This window comes from Colossoma macropomum, unplaced genomic scaffold, assembly GCF_904425465.1.
Source record: "Colossoma macropomum unplaced genomic scaffold, Colossoma_macropomum, whole genome shotgun sequence".
NCBI classification, from domain to species: domain Eukaryota; kingdom Metazoa; phylum Chordata; class Actinopteri; order Characiformes; family Serrasalmidae; genus Colossoma; species Colossoma macropomum.
In genome coordinates, this window is record NW_023494797.1 from 5,342,453 (window position 1) to 5,362,461 (window position 20,009).

At 40.2% G+C, this 20,009-nt stretch overlaps 1 protein-coding gene across 1 annotated transcript in view; it reads left to right on the top strand.

The window, feature by feature from the left end:
- Positions 1-20,009, top strand: part of fam189a1 (family with sequence similarity 189 member A1) — a 260,106-nt gene that overhangs the window by 181,923 nt on the left and 58,174 nt on the right. Inside the window, exons 3-4 of the mRNA XM_036584533.1 lie at positions 147-257; positions 16,356-16,487. Coding sequence (XP_036440426.1) covers positions 147-257; positions 16,356-16,487 — 243 coding nt within the window. The remainder of the gene's footprint in view (positions 1-146; positions 258-16,355; positions 16,488-20,009) is intronic.

Consider the following 20,009-nt stretch of genomic DNA (forward strand, 5'->3'; position numbering starts at 1 on the left):
GTTGTGCTGTAACAGATGTAGAGCTAATGGGGAGTTAGATTGCGCCCTGTTGTTTTTGTTTAAAGTCCCCATTTACCCTCAAAGGTCATGTAACTGACAGCCCATGTCCTCCCTCTCTCTCTCTCTCTTCCTCTCTCTCTCCATAGATCACCTTCTTCATGTTGCTGTCGGCGGTCTGCGTCATGTTGAACCTGGCTGGTGCCATCCTCTCCTGTCAGAATGCCCAGCTGGTCAACTCTCTGGAGGACTGTCAACTGGTGAGTCCACTCCCCTCATGCACTGCCCCCAGAATCGTGCAAAACAACACCTCAGTGGGAGAATAGTGAACTAAAAATAGGCTGACCTTAACTTACATTCCTCTAAAAATCTGATTTCATTCTCATTTTAAGCTCATTCAGTGCCTCGCATTCGTCTGTTGGTGATTTTTGTGGAAAGGGTGCCCCCAGAGAATGAATTCATTGATCTTTTTTATTTTGAAATTCACAGGAATAACTGCAACTGACAGCCCCATTTTGATACCTCAAAATCAGAGACGCAAATCCGATCTTTAAAGGATCCATATCCTGCAGTTTTGCTGGTTTTTATTTTTCACCCCTGAGGTCCACTTATAGCGCTTAAGTACCAAAAACAGTCATAGTTTTTACATCACCATTTTCCATCCTCTCTTTATCCCTTAGAATTAAACAGGCTATTTGATTACTAAGCCTGATACATGTAAGACTGATATATGTAAATGAGCTCTGCTTTCATTGGCTGCTCTGTAATGCACTTCACTTACAAAGCAGTCTGAGCTGAAACACTCCTCATAACTTCTGCCTGAATATCTGGAGCTAAACTGCAGGAGGCTAAATTGGTGGATGTATATAAATGTGATGGATTTTGTGACATCACAAAAACAGTGAATTCAAAATGGGCATTTTAGTATCCATATATGGACTTTATATACAAGGAAATGGTACATTTTAAACATCAGCAATGTTTACATTCTACAGGACAATCTGTTTTTTTTATATGGGTCCTAAAAACCAGCATGAACACTGACCACTATCTCTGTTAACAAACTTTGGCACTGCTCCCACGTTCCTAACTGGGGCTTCATCCTAAACAAGTCCTTCTACAATTACTGGCAGTCTTGGTAAAGAATGAACAAAAAATGCTGTGACAAACAAACTTTAAACAGTTCAGTCTTACACTGTAAATTTAACCATTTAAAACAACATTATGTAACATTTTTACTGTAAAATAACAGCTTCAAAGTCATATTTATGGTACACTGACTTATAATAGGGAATGCCTGCTATAGCACTATGTAACTTTGGAGGAGCGGGCAACTCTCATGAGGACTGCGTAGCGCTTTACAGCACCATGTCGCACATCCACAACTATGGGTCTTCAGCTAGCTATAAGAGGCTAGCTCAGCATTCCCAGCATGGACATCATGGCAGAGACTGCCAGAAGACTGAAGACGATGTTGTCGGAGGAAAAGACAAAGAGGGAGTGACCGGACAAGAGTAAATCTAAGACTGGCTTTTACTGGTGAGAGCTAAAAGAGATGAAAAGAAAGGATGCAAGGCAGTCTAGCGGCTAACAGGAAAACAATGAAAATTTGAGAACAGAATGTAAAGCCCTGCCAATGTTATTTATTAAAGACTGCAACGTAGGCTGTAATCTTATCTGTCATCCCTGTCTCACAGAGTTTTGTATTTTTACTGGATGCCTAAAAGTCAACTAACTTCAGTCCTGTTTCAGGCTCGCATGCAAAGAAATAAATTCATCTCACGCCAAAAAGTTTGGTCAGCCTTTGTCAGTATCATGCCAAATAAGCCTTGAAAGTTTGCAACCTATAATAAAATCCTATAATATTACTCTACCTTGTAAGTCGACATGATTCTTTCTCTTCCGATGTTCTTTGCAGGTGCTGTGCCGAAATTAATCTCCCAGTTAGAATCCGACCCCCCTTTATGCGCATGCACGTCACGCAGGCATATGGGCACTACAGATTGCACTCACGATTTCATTTATTTACAGTAGCCTGTAGCATCCATATGCCTGCATGCATGCGAAGGGGAGTCGAATTCTGTATCTTTTAGCTCTTCAACAAATGCTTGTGAACATGAGGGGGACTTACAAGCGCAATTTGTATTCATGACAGTGACGTAAAAGTGGAATACACTCTATAACTGTAGGGGGAGCCCAAGAGCAAAAAATACCAATTCGCGCATAATGCTGGTTTAATCTTCATATTTTTGACTCCACCTATATCGTGACGTATCACCCTGTCTTTAGTGATCTGGGCCCTTCAGCACAAACTCAGCTTTTCAGTTGTGCCAGTTATTGAAAACAAGTATGTGAAAGAATAACATCCAGGGCCTTGAGTGCTGACTGATATATTTAATATTCAATTTGACACACAGTAACTCATATCTTCAGAAAGCTCATCTTCTCTTCTTTAATGTACAATGTGATGTGTGGTGATCTCAGCGCATTGATTGCTTGTAAAGCTATTGATCTCAGGGTGTTGATTGCTTGTGTAGTTATTAGAGGCATTGTGCTGGCAATGTGTTGGTGGTTGAATGGATCTTAGAATGCCTTACATTTTCTGGTGTTTTTTTCCCTTTCACTTATATCATTTGTGTGGTTTTATGCATAATTAATTTTTACATGACCGCATTGCAGCCTCTCTTTATCACTAAAAATGAAGCAACTTGTAACTATGTCTGTATATCTGTATATCTATATGCTATATCTATATCTGTCTATATATGCACACTACTTGTGTGTTGCTGTCCTGTATTGTGCCTCATTTAAAAGGCAACACTCCTTAGAATTTCTATATGAATTTGTGGGGCTAAACTGCTGTTGTTGGTGCTCTTGACATCATAAAAACAATGAATTCAAAACAATATTTTTTTGCAGCTTAATTTCCAGATATGGACTCTATGAACTGGGTAGTGAACAATACATTTTGAAACTTTCAAAAAGCGAGGGAGGGCCCCTTAAAGTGTTCTTAAAGAGAAATCTAGGCTTTTAGGGACTGAAAAGATTTACTAGGCCTTTAGCACCAGATTTCAGTTGCAAGTACAATGCTTTCTACTTGAAAAAGAATGTGCGAACAAAACTGGCATTCAAGCTTAAACGTGATATATATGTGCTGTGCACGTGGAAGATTCTCTCCCTCATACATATGCATGAGAGGAAAGACTGCACAGAAGGTGAGAGAATCATTTAAAGTGGGTGGAGTTATTGGAAGCAGATTACACATTCTATTAGATTTACTTAAGCCACCTTGCAGTTTTGAGTGGAATTGTCTCCACTTAAATGTAAAATGTAGCCATTTCATTTACTGTCCAAAAATATCGGTGAATCTACATGAGTCTTCTGAGTTTTTATATTTAATGTTTATAAGTTTTCTATGAGGGCTATTGTGCCTTAGAATGCCCAGCAGGTACCTCTCTGCCATGAATGACTACTTTTTAGGCCAAAGCTCTATCTCAAAACTAGCCCAGTCTCAAGTATGTAAATTAAAGGTTTCAGTCTTGTCTCCGTCTCAACATCATTTGGACTTAGCCTTATTTTGGTCTCAGGGTATGACACATTTGTCCTCAAGACTAGCCAAGTGCAATGCCTCCGGCTGAGATAACTGGAAACTTTTTTCTATCAGTATTGATTATCAACAACACTCAAACAAATTAAAACAGTCCTTTCTATGTATGTTTAAATAAAATCCGTTCTCAGCTGGTTGAGGATCTAATTGATTTTTCTATGAGGCTTAACTGAGTATTATTTTTTTGGGATGTTCATTGGTTCCAAAACTTAAACATCCCCTGAGGGCAGGTCAGAATGTTATTATTGTTGTTTTCATTTAATAATAATAAGGATGTATGTTATTTGGTTTATATAGTTAATTTTGGTGGTGATTCTCAATAAGTTTTAGAGAAGAAGGGACAGAGCATAATCTTACCATCACTTCCAGAAGTAACAATTCAAAGCTAGACTAAGGCTATAATATGATAGTAATTAATAATATTCTTTCTCTGTCACTGTCGCTGTCTGTGCTTTGTGCTCTTTGTGCCTCTGCTTCACTGTTTTGCTGCATTTGTCCTCAGTATTTCTTAAATGCTTAAAATGTACTTATATGGCAGTATTTTAGCAAGCTAATATATATGGCTACTCTGGTAGCTACAGTGGCTTGTTGCTGTGCAGATAATGTTGCTAATTAAGCTGGATGTTAGATAGCTAGCTGGCTAACTAACAGCTAGATAAGGAAAGTAAGTTTGGTATTTACTTTTCTATCAACTAATAACTTCCAATGATGTCTGTATTGGCAGAATAATGTTTGATCCCTGAACTCAGTTAGATAGTTCTCTGTTTTGTAATGTAGTTTAGTTAGCATGGCTACCAAGCTAATTTACTTTAGTGGCCGCCAGCTAAATAACTGCATCTAACTTGGAAAAGGCTATATTTTAAATTAATCAGTTAGCAGTATTAATTGCATTTAATTTTCTATGCTTTCATTTTACCGTTTGCTAATATGATTGCTTACTAAATCATTTAAACAGTTTAAAGACTCATTTAATTCGGCTTCTTAGCCAGCCTACTAAGCCCTGTAAACATTTTATTGCTGAGTGGAAATTTCATGATGAATGGACTAATAGAAATGCTTCAAAGGACTAATAGAATGGACTAATAGAAATTGCTTAGACTAAAGTCTCTTTACCTTAACTTACATTAAAAATAAGGTGACACTTTTTTTTAGTGGTCCTTTTTTAGATGAAACAAACACTCAGTGGACCCTCAATAACGTCAAAAACAGGGTTAGGATTAGGTTTTAGGTTAAGGTTAGGGTTAGGATGAGGGCCAGGGTTAGGGTTCGGTTTTGTGTAAGCCTGGTTTACGGTTTTGCGTAATGGAAGTAACATATTAATAGCACATCTACTTAATGTAAGTAATGTATCAACAGTACATCTACAAGATATTCACTTCAATGTATTCAGATGCTGCTTCACTGATATGTTGTTGTTGTGTTGCTGATAATCTGTTAAGGGTTTATTAATCATCTACAAAGGACCACTCCAAATAAAGTGTTACCAAAAGTAACGAACATTTTTGCCCTCTCCTGTAACGTTACCATTTTGGAAATACTTATTTTTCTTTGATCAGCAGTGATATACAATGTATAATGAAAGAAAATGAATGTAAAAATTTTAAATTCTGAAAAAAATCTTAAGCTGGTCTCAGTCTTGTCTGAGTCTTGACCACTACAAAGTCTTGTGCTGCATCTGAACTGGTCCCCTAATCACCTAATCACATTTGTGATGGTGGTAAACGATGTCAGACAATGCGTCTTATGAGTTTGCACATTACTGCGTGACAGCAGATTCATTCACATAAGCGGTCTACAGGGCATGCTACCACCTTACTTTAACCATTGAATTTGACTGCACGCATGAAAAGGACTTACGTCTGTAACAGGTATGAAAAGAGGTCTGTAGAGACGGTGCCTTTGTAGCTGGGCTCAGTAATCCTCCTTAGAGAAGTTGCATGTGAATCTTCAAACCAAACAGCGCAGTGCATTATGATTATGCCTATCCCCTAGGGTACATTGCTTGTATACTACTTATTGAGGAATTGTTTGAGTGCACTGGGTTTCTGTACTGTGTTTCCAGACACCCCGACAAAATAGAGAAACCCCAAAATAGCACACTATATAGTGAATATGGCCCAGTTTCAGACACAGCTTTGACTCAGACTTGATCAGATTCTGAAATTTGTAACAGCCCAACAGACGTGTTGTTGGAAGACTTCATTGAACAACAGCAACAGACAGAGTGACTAGACGGATGCACAAGCCTTGACAAACATTTACCATCAGGATAGCACTTTTTAACCCTGAGACTCACAAGCATGTAAGGGGCTGCGTGCAGTTGTAGTGATAATCTGCAGCAATAATGGAATTTTCATTTCTGCCACAGCAAACATTTCAGTCTCATCAAAGCATATATTGCATTGTGCTTGTGCTCATACATACATCTGACCAACTGTATGTCTCTTCTTAAACTTCAAAAATAATGCCTATTGAACTACTTCTCTAAAGTAATTTGCCATCAACACAACCTTAACTTCAGAACACCATGATAAACATTATCCAGAGCTTTACAAAAGAAATCCAGAGAGATAGAGAGGATCTGTTTCTGTATTTCTCATCGCAGGGAAAGCTAATATTAACGTAAGCCTTTGTGTGTCTCTCTGCTAATGTCACGCTCTCTCTTACCGTCTGCTCGTCTGATCGCCCGCCAGAGCCCACACACTTTAATTACTAGAAAAAGCTAATCGTGCTCCATCTGGAGAAAGGTCCTTCTGCCATTTGTTCGGGAGGCCAGCGGACAGGTGTGAGAGGTGTGTGCACACAGTTTGTGTGTTAGGGGTCTGTGCGGGCTGTAGGGTGTTAGCTTACACACACACACACACACACACACACAGAGAGAGAGAGAGAGAGAGAGAGGTGGGCCTTTGATTAAAGCAGCTAGAAGTGTTTAGTTTGGATTTTGCACATATTCAAAATGAAATAATTTTGCTATGCACACTTAAAAAAGTGGCAATGGTTGTACGTAGAACAATGAGTTCTAATAGAACCATTTTGTGTTTAAATGGTTCTTTGCATGGTGAAATCATTTCTCAGATAAATGGAGAATGTGTGTTGTACATGGTTCTATATAGAACCTTTTTGAAAATGGTTCTTCTGAACCGAAAAGGGCCTGACACTGTAACAATAGCAGATGTTTCCCAGTAGACATCGCCTTATGCCAGTTAGGTAGACATCACACAACCACAACGCACAAATGTCATCGGTATTAATATGAAAAATGGCCCCCAACTGAAGATCCACTCACATGCATGTGACAGAGGCCAGTTGTGTCACGCACGTGATCATAACAAAACAATCCTACTGCTTCAGTCCTGCATGTACTTGTGCATTTATCTGATCTATTTTACATGCATGTAAATGCAAATAGTGCCAGCTGCAGGTCTTCGCAGTGCATTCGACTGTAAGCCTATATCTTTGACATTGAGTTTGTTATAAAATGCATGAGTGAAAACACCAGCACACCAAGTGTAGAACAAATAAGTCTGGCAGGAGTGACTGCAGTAACTGTGTACCTTATATGTGTATGAACATTAAGTTCTTATTAGCTTACTATGTTACAAAGCACCCACATTTGGAGCACTGGATTGTCAGACCACACAGTTACCTCACATGGGAATGTATTTTTTCAATTTCTTGATGTTTAAGGTTACTTAATTTTGTTAAAAGTTGCTAAAGATCTGTCAGCAAATTTTTACCTTACATTTACAACTATAATTAAAGCCAGAAAAGATTGTTTTTGTGTTATTTATGTCAGCAATAAGTTGTTCTGTGCATTTGGTAGCCATTGTTTGTGATAGCATTAACAATTAATTGGCTTAAATCATACTAGGAGCTGCAATGGAAGTAGCTGTTATGGACATTTTCTACAACGAAATTTGCAATTTTTCACTGAATTGGAAGAACATGTTATTTTGACAGCCTTGTACTGAAGTAGTGACTCTGTAGACCTACCACTCCAGCAGTAATTAACTTTATGAGTCTAAAGGATGAAGCAGAAAAGTTTTGCCATTTTCTAAGAGTTTTTCCAAGAGTGCTGTCTTTTGGAAAGAGCTAATGGATATGTCATTATGCTTGACGAGCAGTGGATTGCTCATCTCATAAATCTCATTACTCTACTGGGAATATTTTGGAGAACTGAAAATGCCACCCAAAGTGTTCCGCCATTGCTGCCTATTCCTGCGAACATACAAAAGCACAATAGCTCAGATTAGAGCAAACCAGCTTATTTTGATGCTGGAGGATGTTGCTGGTGAATGGCACAGTGCATCTGTATACTGTCCATTGTGTTTCCTGAATAGACATTCATAAAAGGGATTATTATTGCCGCAGACATGGCGCGAGCCTCCAGCCAGTGTTTTTGTGTGATCGCTATTGTTAGCGGTTTATCAGCACCAATGCTGGGCCAGTGTAGGCTCGATTGGGACCGCAGGCTGAGCAGGGTATCCCACAATGCCTTTCTCCTCCAGCTCACATGCCCTTATGCAGCAACAGCAAATGGCCCCATCAGCGCTGAGGCGCTTTTTAGAAGACGTGATTAAAGGAAAAGACTGATTGCCCTGGCAAACCCGCTTAAGAGCTGCTGTTTGTTCCCACAATTTCAAAGATTGTCAACCCCCGACAAAAAAAACTCAGAATTGAAAAAAAAAAAAAACTCACTTGCTTTTCCCATGATTATTAATTATCCTCTGGGGTCCGTATCCCCGCACGCATTAATCACACAGGGATTCCGATTTTTTTTTTCTATTTTGTTTTTTTTGTTTTTTTTCCACAAAAACAATTAAACGCTTCAGGTGCTCTGTGGTTGCGGATTGGGAGCGCATGGGTGTTATTGCTTTGCTGAAGTCATTTCCTGTTCTGAGTTCAGAATGAGAACAGCGAATTGCATTCGATGAAATGGTGTCTTGTGAGTGCAGACGTCAGGCTTACCACAGCAATCCGGGTTAGTCATCCATACCTGTGAGTTCTTCTGTACGTGACTGTGTGTCCTCATTGGAAGAGGAAGAATATCTCTCACTCTCCAACTGCTACACGGCATAGCAGTGCATTAAATAAAAAGTAATAATACTGCCCGGTTGACCATTCAGCCTTAAAAAAGAACAAGTAAATAAAACTGCTTTTGTCAGCTCAAATGTATGTTACTACCATCTGTGAAATGTGAACTATGTGCTGTATGTGCTGAACCCCGCTAAATAGTAGTGATACGCGACTTTGAGTTTTCTCAACTCCACTTTATTTGAACAGCACCAGAGCCATGTATAAAGGGATACAGCAGATATTAATACCTGATATATAAATCAGGTAGCTTGACAAATAATTAGAGCTGATTAATGTTTCAGCACATCTTGCATCTCACACAATTTCCCATATTTTACATAATGAGGCTTCTGATGTTAGCCCGAACTTTGAGGGGAAACTCGTAGTGATGTACTGAGGAAATTATTGTAGTCATAATTCTCTGAAAATAAACTATTATTAGTCAGTTAACCAGAATTAAAGGTAAGTTCTTTTATTCTGGAGCAGCTGAATGTTATCTTTACTGAAGATACTGAGGTTGGCTTATTTGTCAGTTTTTTATTAAAGTTTTCCACCTTAAATGATGCAATTTACCTTAAATGAGGCACAGGTGCAAGAATGTAACTGCAGCACCATTTAAGGTGGAATGCAACAGAGTTTGGTTATGGAGTTGACTCCCAGTATTTGAAGTCCCAGAATCTGGACAAGAGTCAACCTACCAGATGTGTTCGAGTCAAAGAATCAACTCTTTTGAAGTCGACTCCCCATCACTACTAAATAGCCACTCCCACTCTCCCAGCCTTCATACTTTTACCACTGCAGCTGCCATTTTACATATGGATGCCTCTGGTGGACAGGACTGTGTAAAACAAGTGATGTAATGTATTGCAAACATTACACCTCTGTGTGACTGATTCAGCAGACTCTTTTTCACTGATGTTAACAGGCTTTTTGTGGAAATATATTCTGTCCTTAGTGTAAGCTGGGCATTTAGCTAAGCTATCAGGCTCCAGTAATTTTCAGAGAGAGGCTTTAAGTTTACATTTTTATTGCAGTCAATATTCAAACTGTAACATCCATCACTTAAATGTTTGTTATATGCTTCAAATGTAGGTGTTTAATCTGGAGAGCTACTATAAAATGACAACATTTACTGCTGTTAGCTTGATGCTAACATAACAAGAACAGCTTTAAAACGAGGCTAGCAGAAATTAGCATTATATTAGAGGGGCTTACATAGCATTAAACATTGCTATGTAATGAGTCAAATCAATTCAAGTCAAGTCAAAGTTTATTTATAATGCGCTTTTTTACAACAGGTGTTGTCACAAAGCAGCTTTATAGAACAATCCCGGTCTGAGCCCCCATGAGCAAGCCAGTGGCGACAGTGGCAAGGAAAAACTCCCTAAAAGCGAGAGGAAGAAACCTTGAAAGGAACCAAGACTCAAAAGAGGAACCCATTCTCCTCTGGTTGACACCAGACAGCAAACAATAACACAAAAGCAAAATGACATGCTTGGCTGGCACATCATTTTGTGACTGTATCTGATTTTTTTAATGCACAAAAGCTAAAAAGTCAAATATGTATGGCCTCTATATGGTGCTCTGTGGCTGCCAGTGTGGAGCTCCCCAGCACCAGACAAGTGCTACACCCCCTACTCCGCCCCCTCTACTGAGACGGCAAGTGAGAGCAGTTAGCAGGAATATTAGGGACGTTTCAACACTTGTAGTCAGCCAGGGGTCAGCAGGCAAGTGTATAAGAGATACAGCTCTGCCTTAGATGAATGGGAAATTTACTGCCCATAAAATCTTCTTTTTTTTTTTTTGTCATTTTACATGTTTTGATGTTTGGAGTCGTACACTTGAGATAGAACAATACATTTTGGCTTGATTTGAGATGCAGGGAACTCAAGCAAATGCTTGCTCAAGGGCCTCTATAGAGGCAAAAATTTGCAGACATATCGACTCACGTGGGATTATTACAAGTCGGGGTTGTTTCAATGCTTCATTTTATAGTAGGTAAAAGCCACCGGAATCTTTACTGATGTGGGAGCAGGCAGTCAATAAAAACTACTAATGTGGATTGGGACAGGACTAACATAACTGAGAAATAGCGATATTACATCACCCCACCTCTGCACATACAGCTAATCCCACCTGAATAATGCTGTATTTATGTTTAGTTGTATTTATTCTGATGTTATATATTTTACTGGTACAAACACACTTACTGCCAAAAAAGGTTTCCACTACCTATTATTTTTAAAACTGGAACCAGTGTTGATATTCTGATATGTAATTTCAAACCGATTATCTCTGTTATCCGTTTGCATTTACGTCAGATTGCAAACTGGTCAGCAGTTGGCTCACCTTCTAGTTTCCAAAAGACAACATCCAGCAAGTACACCAACACTCAGACACTGCTTTACCCAGCTGCTTTAGCACTCTGTCCAGATTCATAACCTTCATAGGGCTTTTGCTCAACAGCAGGTGACGTCCAAACATTTCAGTTCATTTCCTTTTAGATTCCTTCCTCTGTTATGTCAGTGTCACTGAGCAGATTTATGGCTTGCCAGAGCTCACCACAAACTGTGAGCTACAGAGGATGCTATGTCCGATCATATCTATAAAGGCTTGATGCTGATGTCTATATAATCTGTCCTTCAGGACTAAACATGCCATATGCTGTAGCTCAAACATTCAGGATTCTTTTGTCTGCTGGACACATAATGCATGAGTACATAATTTTTAGGACAGGATTTGTTCAGTAGCACCTTTTTTTGCCTGTTGGGAAAAAATCAGTGGAGCAGCCTTAAGGGATAACATCACCAGATTTTGTCAGGACTTTAATAATTCTGTAATTGTATAATTCTACTGTAGGGAATTGCTGTAATTACCTTCCGTTGGATCTAATTCCCCATTGGCAGAAGTGTTTTCCCTTTCCAGACATGTCCTGTCTGACATTGAATTCTTCTTGAAAATGTAGTGTTGGACTTGTGGACATATCTTCAAGGAAATAGATCCCCATGAGGAACAAAATAGACACAGACATGCTTGATAAAATAGTGTATTCTATCAGTTTTCCTCTGAAACCAGAACTTTTATTTTTCCTGTTCTGTAATCACAAGATGCAAAACAAGACTAGTAAAATTTTCCCTTGACACTGTGATTATACTACAGTGATGTAGAGGAGGGTAAAAACACGTAAACATCACTTTTGTGTCATTTAAAATTTGAAATAACATTTACTCACCTTTTTTTAATCATTTATCTTATTCACTTGTTGGGATTTCCTGAAAAGTTAAAGTTGACATATCTTATTTTCACTGGGCACGGCTTCAGCTAGTTCTGTTCTGTTTTTGCACTGAAAAAATGACACTTTGAATTCACATGATTCACATGTGTGCTTGCAAATGAAAAATGTATTACACGTACACAACAACTGCCAAAACAAGTAAAAAGCAATCATGTTGATGTATTTTGTCTGTGTGTGCAGTCACTTGATACATTTGAATCATAACCAATTTTTTCAGTGTGACATCCGAATTAACCAACCAATAGCCATGCCTGTAACCCCTCTTCCTTCTGTGACAAAGTTTTCACAGTCCTCACCACCAACCCATCTCTTCCCTGTTTCTCAGTCCTATCTGTCAGTCCTACCAACATCCAAGGAAGGTCCGGCCTTCTAGCTCCAAGCAGAAGCCAGGCAGAACTCCAGCCAAAGTTCTCAGAATCCTCTCCGCTCCCTCCGTCTCAGCCTCCCCTCATACTACCATACCATACGATAAGTAGAAGGCATGGTCTGAACCGTAGTTTTTTGTTTTTGCGAAACCAATTTATAGAGCTACAACAAAAACACACCCGCAGGAAACAAAAGGGTATGTGCTGACAAACACATGAGGACATCTCACTTACTAGCTTCTAACTGAAAAGAAAACTGTTGAACAACTTTTAAAGATGTGATGCTACGAAAATTGATGATTTTCAGTCTATTTTGCTCAAAAAAGCTCACAGAGCAGGTAACTGTTTGCAGAATTGTGTTTCAAAACTGGTGCGTGGACGTGACTACACACGGTGAACAGTCAGTCATAACGAGAATGTCTGAGATCTGGGGACAGCCGTTAGAAATTTTAGGCTGAAAGTGGGTGGGAACATAGACTTCTTAAAGTGGGAACAAACTGAGGGGAACATTTTTAAACCAGTCCAATGCTGCATGAATGTGTAGCTCAAAATAGGGGGAGATGGTGCACTTGTCAACCTTGTACGATGAACAACAAGCCTCATTGAAGCTTCACTTCATTCCGGATGTTAAAAGAGCATGTAGGAATGTGCGGTGGGTTTTAAAGATGGCGTACTCTTGTTAGCAGCGGATTTTGGGACAATCCAGCACCAAAACTTTAACAGGTTGTCTCCAGACGTGTATTCTTGTTAGAAGATCACGTCTGGCCCTGTGAGACTAATAGCAATTTAGAATGTACCTGACAAAATCTGTGATAGTTATGGCCAGCTTAGCCTGCTGTAGATATCATCTGTGGCTGGAAAATCTGAGGATGAAGCTAAATTTTGTTTAAATGTTCTCGTGGTCTACTCTCAAATGTGAAAAGAACCAAGGTGATGATAGCATACCACTTGAGATATGGGCTTTTGCTATAATTTCGCAAACTCTCCCCCAGTAAATGCATCAGACCCACTTTTGAGTACAGCATTTCATTCTGGCCGTGAGCTAGAAGCATCTGTTTTTTGTTGCGAGTGTTATACCTTTAGAAACATGCAGAAAATACTGCTGGGTTTCATTCACGTTAAAGGCTGCGCCTTGTCTGGTATTTGTACAACTAAACACTTGTAGGGAACTGATACGTGGCATCAGAGTACATAACATAATTGGGTTTTATTAGAACACAACCTTGTCCAACCCTACCAGCTTCAGTGGGGGGCACCGCAGTGAGCAGTCAAATTTCTGAGAGGGTTGCTGCCACTCTAGCGCCACCCCCCCACCCAAGACAGCCCACAGCACTGGACATATAGCTAGAAATTATAGGTAGAATAAGATGGTACTGTAAAGCAATTTTAGTGTCTGTCAGTGGTTATTTTCGTATTAGACATATTCAACAGAAAGATATTATGACTTTGTATTGTGTAAATATTCCTGAAATACAATAAACCAAACTGCAGTGCAGCTCACACGAAATAAGAACAATACAGTGATTAAAAGGATGAAAAGGCATGCATAGTTTATGTGTGTAGTTATTTATCGTTCTGCATGTGATTGGGTGTGTACTGAAGTTCAGGGCTTACCCACCATCATCAGTCAGTGATGATGATTTGTGAAAGTTCGAGTGAATTTCATGGCGCATTGAATTGAAGCATCATAATTGAATCAAGCTGTGAATGTGAGGCGGTTAAACCCCTACTTTTTTACTTGCTTACTGTAAACCTGTAAAGGTTCAGCTTCTCCTAAATGAATGAATAAAAAATAAAAAACACAGAATGGAAACCCCAACTCAAATGTCTTCGCAGTATTTCAGAGAAGCTGCTGAGGAATTATGCACAAAATAGCATTAGGATCCTGGAGGGGGTCTAAACGCTCGCTTTACGTAGGAAGTTGGAAGCAGACGTGCCTCATAAAGCTCGACTGTTGTCATGGAAACGTGACAATGATATCACAGAGGCGGACTGTCACCTCCACTGAACCGGGCTCTGGTGCGGAATATGGTCCGTTTTAATCCTGCAACAATAGAACAGGAAATACCCGCCTGCGCACACACACACACACACACACACACACACACACACACACACACACACACACACATGCTGTATAAGTGTCTGTGCCTGTCCTTTACCCAAACGAGTGACAGCTAACTGGCACCATGCTGAACATTTCTCCACTACAGTGCTGCCCCAGCCTGGGGGCTAATACACAGAGCACAGCAGCCTAAAGACACAGCCAATAACTCCCTGAACCAGCTTACTGAGAGATTAGCATTAGCACTGTCTCTCTCCCCGTCTCTCTCTCTCTCTCTCTCTCTGTCTCCCTCTCTTTCTCTCTGTCTCTCTCTCTCTCGTTCTCTCTCTGTCTCTCTCGCTCTCTCTCTCTCTCTCTCTCTCTCCCTCTCTTGCGGTGTCTCTCCCTCTCTGTCTCTTTCTTTATCTTTGTCTTTTGAGAGAGATTGTCTGTCTATCTGTCTCTCTCCCAGTCTTTCCCTCTGTCTCTCTCTTTCCATCGCTTTCATTCTCTCTTCCTCTCTCCCTCTTTCTCTCTCTCTGTCTTGCTCTCTCATTCTCTCTCTGTCTCTCCCTCACTCTCTCTATTTTTGTTTCCTGTCTCTCCTTCTTTCCTTTTCTCTTTCTCTTTCTTTGTCTCTCTGTCTATCTCTCTCCCATTCTTTCTCTGTCTCTTTCCATTGCTCTCTCTTTCTTCTCTCTCTTATTTTGTCTCTGTCTCTAACTTCGTCTCTTTTTCTCTCTTTGTCTCTCTCTTTCACCCACTGTCCATCTGTCTGTTTCTCACTCTCTCTGTCTCTCACTCCCTCACTGTCTGTCTCTTTCCATCTCTCTCTCTCTCTCTTTGTCTTTCTTTGCCTCTCTCTCATTCTCTCCCTGTCTCTCTCCCCCTTCTCTCTCCCATTATCTCACTCTCTTTCTCCCCTCTCTCATTCTCTCCCTCTCTCTCTCCCCCTTCTCTCTCCCATTATCTCACTCTCTTTCTCCCCTCTCTCATTCTCTCCCCCTCTCTCTCCCCCTTCTCTAGCCCTCTCTCTCACACTGTCTCTCTCTCTCCTCTCTCTCAACTTCTCGCCCTAACTCTCCTTATCTCTCTTTGTCTGTCTATCTGTCTATCTCTCTCCCATTCTTTCTTTCTGTCTCTTTCCATTGCTCTCTCATTCTCTCTCTCTCTCGTTCTCTCTCTGACTGTTTCTATCTTTCTCTCTCACTGTCTGTCTGTCTTTCTCTCCGTCTCATTCTCTCTTGTTCTCTCTCTTGTTCTTTCTCTTTCTTTGTTTCTCTGTCTGTCTGTCTCTCTCTTCCATTCTTTGTCTCTGTTTCTCCTTGTCTCTATTTGTCTCTCTCTCTTTTTCTCCCTATCTGTCTGTTTCCCATTCATTCTTTCCTTCTGTCTCTCGCTCCTTCACTGTCTGTCTCTTTCCATCTCTCTTTCTCTCTTTTTCTTTGTTTGCCTCTCTTTATCTGTCTGCCTCTCTCTTTTTATCACACTCTCTTTCTCTTTCTCCCCACCTCATTCCCTCTTACTTTCCATCTCTCTCTCTCTCTCTTTCTCTCTCTCTCTCTCTCTCTCTCTCTCTCTCTCTCCCTCTCTCAGTGTCTCTCATCCTTTCAGTTTCATTCTCCTGCTCTCTTTGTCCTCAGAGAGTCTCCAGCCCGACTGCAGTATTAATGGAGTAGTTTCCTCAGCTCAATTAACCCGCGCTCGCAGAGTTCACGCGTAGCTTTTATATAATCTGGGTCAAACAGAGGCACCTTGTTCTGCACACTGTAACTGCTGCACACGCAGCGTTTGTTTGGCCTTGTGCTGAACCCTCAGAAGCATTTGTCCATTTTTAGACGCAGTCAAAGTGCTCGTGCAGGTGAGTTAGGTGATGGATAGCGACTGATGTGCGAGTTGTTTTTGTGTCGCCTCTGTGGATAACTCTGACAGTGATGGTGCGTGCCTGTGTGTTTTCTGTCTCTCTGACAGATAAAGTTCGACAGTGATGGCGTGTGTGTTTGCTGCGAGCTTCAGCACCAGAGCTCCAGCTGCAACAACCTGGGAGAGACGCTCAAGCTGAACCCACTGAGGGACTGCAACACCATCCGCCTGCGTTTGAAGGTGTGTATGAGAGATAGAGAAAGAGAGAGAAAGAGAGAGAAAGAGAGTGAGAGAGAGAGTGAGAGACAAGGAGTGTATATATTTGTGAATGTCTGTTTATATGTGTAGAACAGAAAGCAGTGATTTCTAAATCCACTCTGAACTGTATTTAAACTAAAATAGTAGAAATATGAGATTTTAATGTTTTACTTCATCAACTTTTGTTTGTCAACTTTTTTGTAAATATGCACTTATTTTGAAACTAATGCCTACAACACATTCCAAAAAAAGTTGGGGCGGGGCGATATGTGACTAGAGACTTTATAAAATGTGCCACTTTGCCAAAAAAATGCATCAGTGAATAATTCAGCAATTTATAAACAACGGGCCTCATTTACCAGTCGTTCTTATGAACTTTCTTCTTAAAACCCACATATGCAGTTTTCATAAACATTCTGACATTTACCAGTGTTTTCTTATTTGAGATTTATCTTTAGGTAAGAACAGAATCTACATACACTCAAGAGCACAAAGGTGCAATCGATTCTGTGGTTTAAGAATACATCATAAATCTGACATAGACCTTTTCTTAGGACCTTTCTCAAGAACAAATTTAACAACAATGTTAAATTATGAGGCCCATTGTTCATCAATGAGTAACTGCAAAGTAGGTATTTCACCCTCTACAGTGCATAATATCATCAAAAGATTCAGGGAATCCTGAGAAATCTCTGTGCGTAAAGGGCAAGGCTGAAAACTACAACTGAATGCCCCTGACCTTCGACCCCTCAGATGGCAGTTCATTAACTGACTTATTTGAACTCAAGCTCATCTGAAATTAACTGATGCACAGTGGAAACGTGTACTGTGGTCAGACGAGTCAACCTTTCAGATTGTTTATGGAAATAATGGATGTCATGTTCTCCAGGCCAAAGAAGGAAGTGACCATCCAGACTGTTACCAGCATAAAGTTCAAAAGCTCCTTTCAAGTAATTACAGGTCAAACTGACTTATCACTGCTTTTTGTTTTTAATAGCATTTCACATACTGTCTCAGTGTTTTTAGGATTGGGGTTGGTTTCCAAGACAGAAATGTCCAGATTTTTTTGGAAACCTTCTAACTTTATAACCTACAGTGTCAAGGTTAAGGTTAGGGTTAGGCTCAGAAACTTTTAGTAGTAGTAATATGTGTGTGTGTGTGTGTGTGTGTGTGTGTGTGTGTGTGTGTGTGTGTGTGTTTGAATTGCACTCATGTAGAAGTAAAAGTAAACTAAACACTTTATTGGGAACACATGTACCCCTACTCATTCATGCAGTTATCTAATCAGCCAATCATCTGGCAGCAGCACAGTGCATAAAATCATGCAGATACAGGCCAGCAGCTTCAGGTAATGTTCACGTCAGAGTGAGGAAAAAATGTGATCTCTGTGATTTTGACTGTGGCATGGTTGTTGGTGCCAGATGAGCTGGTTTCTTTAACTGCTGATCTCCTGGGATTTGCATGCGAAACAGTCTCTAGAGTTTACTCAGAATTGTGCAATAAAGAAAAAACAACCAGTGAGAGGCTGTTCTGCAGACAGAAATGCCCTATTGATGAGAGAGGTCTTTGGAGAATGGCTAGACTGGTTCAAGATGATAGAAAAACTGTGGCAACTCAGATAAACACTTTGTACAATTGTGGTAAGCAGAAAAGCATCTCAGAATACACAACACGACAAATCTTGAGGCGGATGGGCTACAACAACAGTAGACCACTGTCAGCCAAGAACAGAAAGTTGAGGCTGCAGTGGGCAGACACTCACCAAGACTGGGCAGCTGAAGACTAAAAAATGTAGCCTGGTCTAATAAATCTTGATTCTGCTGAGGCACACAGATGTAGGGTCAGATTTTAGCACCAACAGCGTGAATACATGCTGCCTTGTGTCAACAGTCCAGGCTGGTAAAGGTGGTGTAATGGTGTCAGGAATGCTTTTTGGCAAACTTTGGGCCCATTAATACCAAACAATCATGGCTTGAATGCCACAGCCTATTTGAGTATTGTTGCTGACCCTTTATGACCACAACTCACCCATCTTCTAATGGCTGCTTCCAGCATGATAATGCACCATGTCACAAAGCAAAAGTCCTCTCAAACTGGATTCATGAACATGACAATGAGTTCAGTGTTCTTCAGTGGCATTTCCAGTCACTGGATCTGAATCCAATAGAACACCTTACGGATGTGGTAGAACAGAAGAACCACAGCCTGAAAGTGCACCTGATGCAATCATGTCAACATGGACCAGAATCTCAAAGGAATGTTTCCAACATCTTGTGGAATCTACAAAGAAATGAGGCTGTTTTGAGAGCAAAAGGGGGCCCTACCCACTATTAGTATAGTGTTCCTTATTAAGCGCTTGGTGAGTGTTTACTGTTGTAAGTGAAATAATGGTTTGGATATTATTGTTTTCAAGAGAGTATAAGTCTCTTTCAGGGGAGCTAAGCTCCTCTGATTGTCCCATAATTCAAGCACAGATGTGACAGATTTTTGCATGGAAAACTTATTCGGAATACAATACTGTGCAAACACCATTTGTTTATTTAATTTACATGCAAAATGGAAATTTAGTACAAGACTCACTTTTCAGGAGATATTTCTAGAAAGATTACATATAAGATGATCTACATACAAAAGAAAAGAGGAAGTTCTGGACCACTCCAAATCATCCCAAGGCTCATGGGTGGCTGTCCCAGAGCATCCCATTCTATTATCATTGCTTTTCTATGTAGATAATACAACCTCTGTGTACACAATGTAATGCCTGTGCCAGCAACTGGTGCACAAGCTGCAGACTTTTGGACATATAGTGTCCAGTACTGATTAAAATGAAAAATGAATATGCTGTTATATCAGTATTGATTATATATCACCCAGTACTAACAGAGTGTTAGACAAAACCCAGGCCTGTGGTGATGGTGGTGTCACAAAGGCACTAGCTCATAAAAATGCAGTGGCAGGCTTTGTTCGCCTCTGTGGAAGCATGTGCTGACCTTTAACCTCCATGTTTGTGCTAGTGTCATGCGGCGATGGAGAGACTTACAACAGTGGGGACTAGGCTGGACTCGGCTGAGAGAAACATGAGAGAAAAATAAAGAAATAAAAGGCAGATGTGAAGCAGGAAAAGTGCTGAATGTCATTTTCTCTGAGATATTCTCTAATCTTGAGAGGAAAAAGGCACAAGAGACAGAAAACTGAAAGAAATAGAATGTGTTGTGGGGGTTGGGTGTAAGTATGATATACATTAACGAAACATTATCACAGTTGATAAAGGGGAATTTCACCCTTTTTTAACCCCTTAAAATCCCAGGCTTGTCACACACTAAGGCTTATTATTCAGTAACTACACAGACTTCAATGCAAACTGGTTGAGCTATTCTAAGGTCATAGGAGTGTGTAATAAAACACTTGGGCCCACAGGCAGGCCCTGGCCATTTAAGGGGTTAAACATTTGTGCAGAATTCAGTGGTTGAGATGTGAAAGTCATTCTGATTTCTTTATGGTGGT